This window comes from Corvus brachyrhynchos, unplaced genomic scaffold (genome assembly GCF_000691975.1).
Source record: "Corvus brachyrhynchos isolate BGI_N302 unplaced genomic scaffold, ASM69197v1 scaffold1103, whole genome shotgun sequence".
Classification (NCBI taxonomy): Eukaryota; Metazoa; Chordata; class Aves; order Passeriformes; family Corvidae; genus Corvus; species Corvus brachyrhynchos.
The window spans coordinates 228262-228674 of NW_008236980.1; the positions used below are offsets into that span (position 1 = coordinate 228262).

General features: G+C 64.9%; 1 protein-coding gene across 1 annotated transcript in view; it reads right to left on the reverse strand.

Annotated features, from left to right (window-relative positions):
- Positions 1-413, reverse strand: part of CD5 (CD5 molecule) — a 5602-nt gene that overhangs the window by 2886 nt on the left and 2303 nt on the right. The window contains exons 4-6 of the mRNA XM_017728619.1: positions 346-406; positions 203-265; positions 4-83 (exon numbers count right to left, since the gene is read on the reverse strand). Of these exons, the coding sequence (XP_017584108.1) occupies positions 4-83; positions 203-265; positions 346-406 (204 nt within the window). The remainder of the gene's footprint in view (positions 1-3; positions 84-202; positions 266-345; positions 407-413) is intronic.

The following is a 413-nucleotide window of genomic DNA, read 5'->3' on the forward strand; positions in this document are numbered from 1 at the left end:
GGCCCCCCACAGCCCCTGCTTGTGCAGCTCCAGGAAGCCGGAGCAGCTGAAATTGCCGTCCACCAGCCGCAGCCGGGGGGGTCCTGCAGAGGGAGTGGCGATGGAAGAGGAAGCGTTACGGATCGGGATGACGTTATTTTCCATGATTGAGCGGGAAGTCCCCACGTTTGATGCTGTGGGTCCCACGGCATGAGGCACTTACCTGTGGGCTCTGGGGTGGTGGCCGGGGGCGCCGGTGGGGGCTTGGGGGGGGTTTTCACTGCCTCTGGAATGAGAAGAGACGGGGCCACGTGGGCATGGATGACACCTCGGGATGAGGGGGCCGGGCTGGGGGTCCAGGCTCACCTCTGCAGGAGACAATCATGTGCGCCGTGCAATTCTCCAGCTCCCAGTGGCATCCCAGAGGCTGGGGG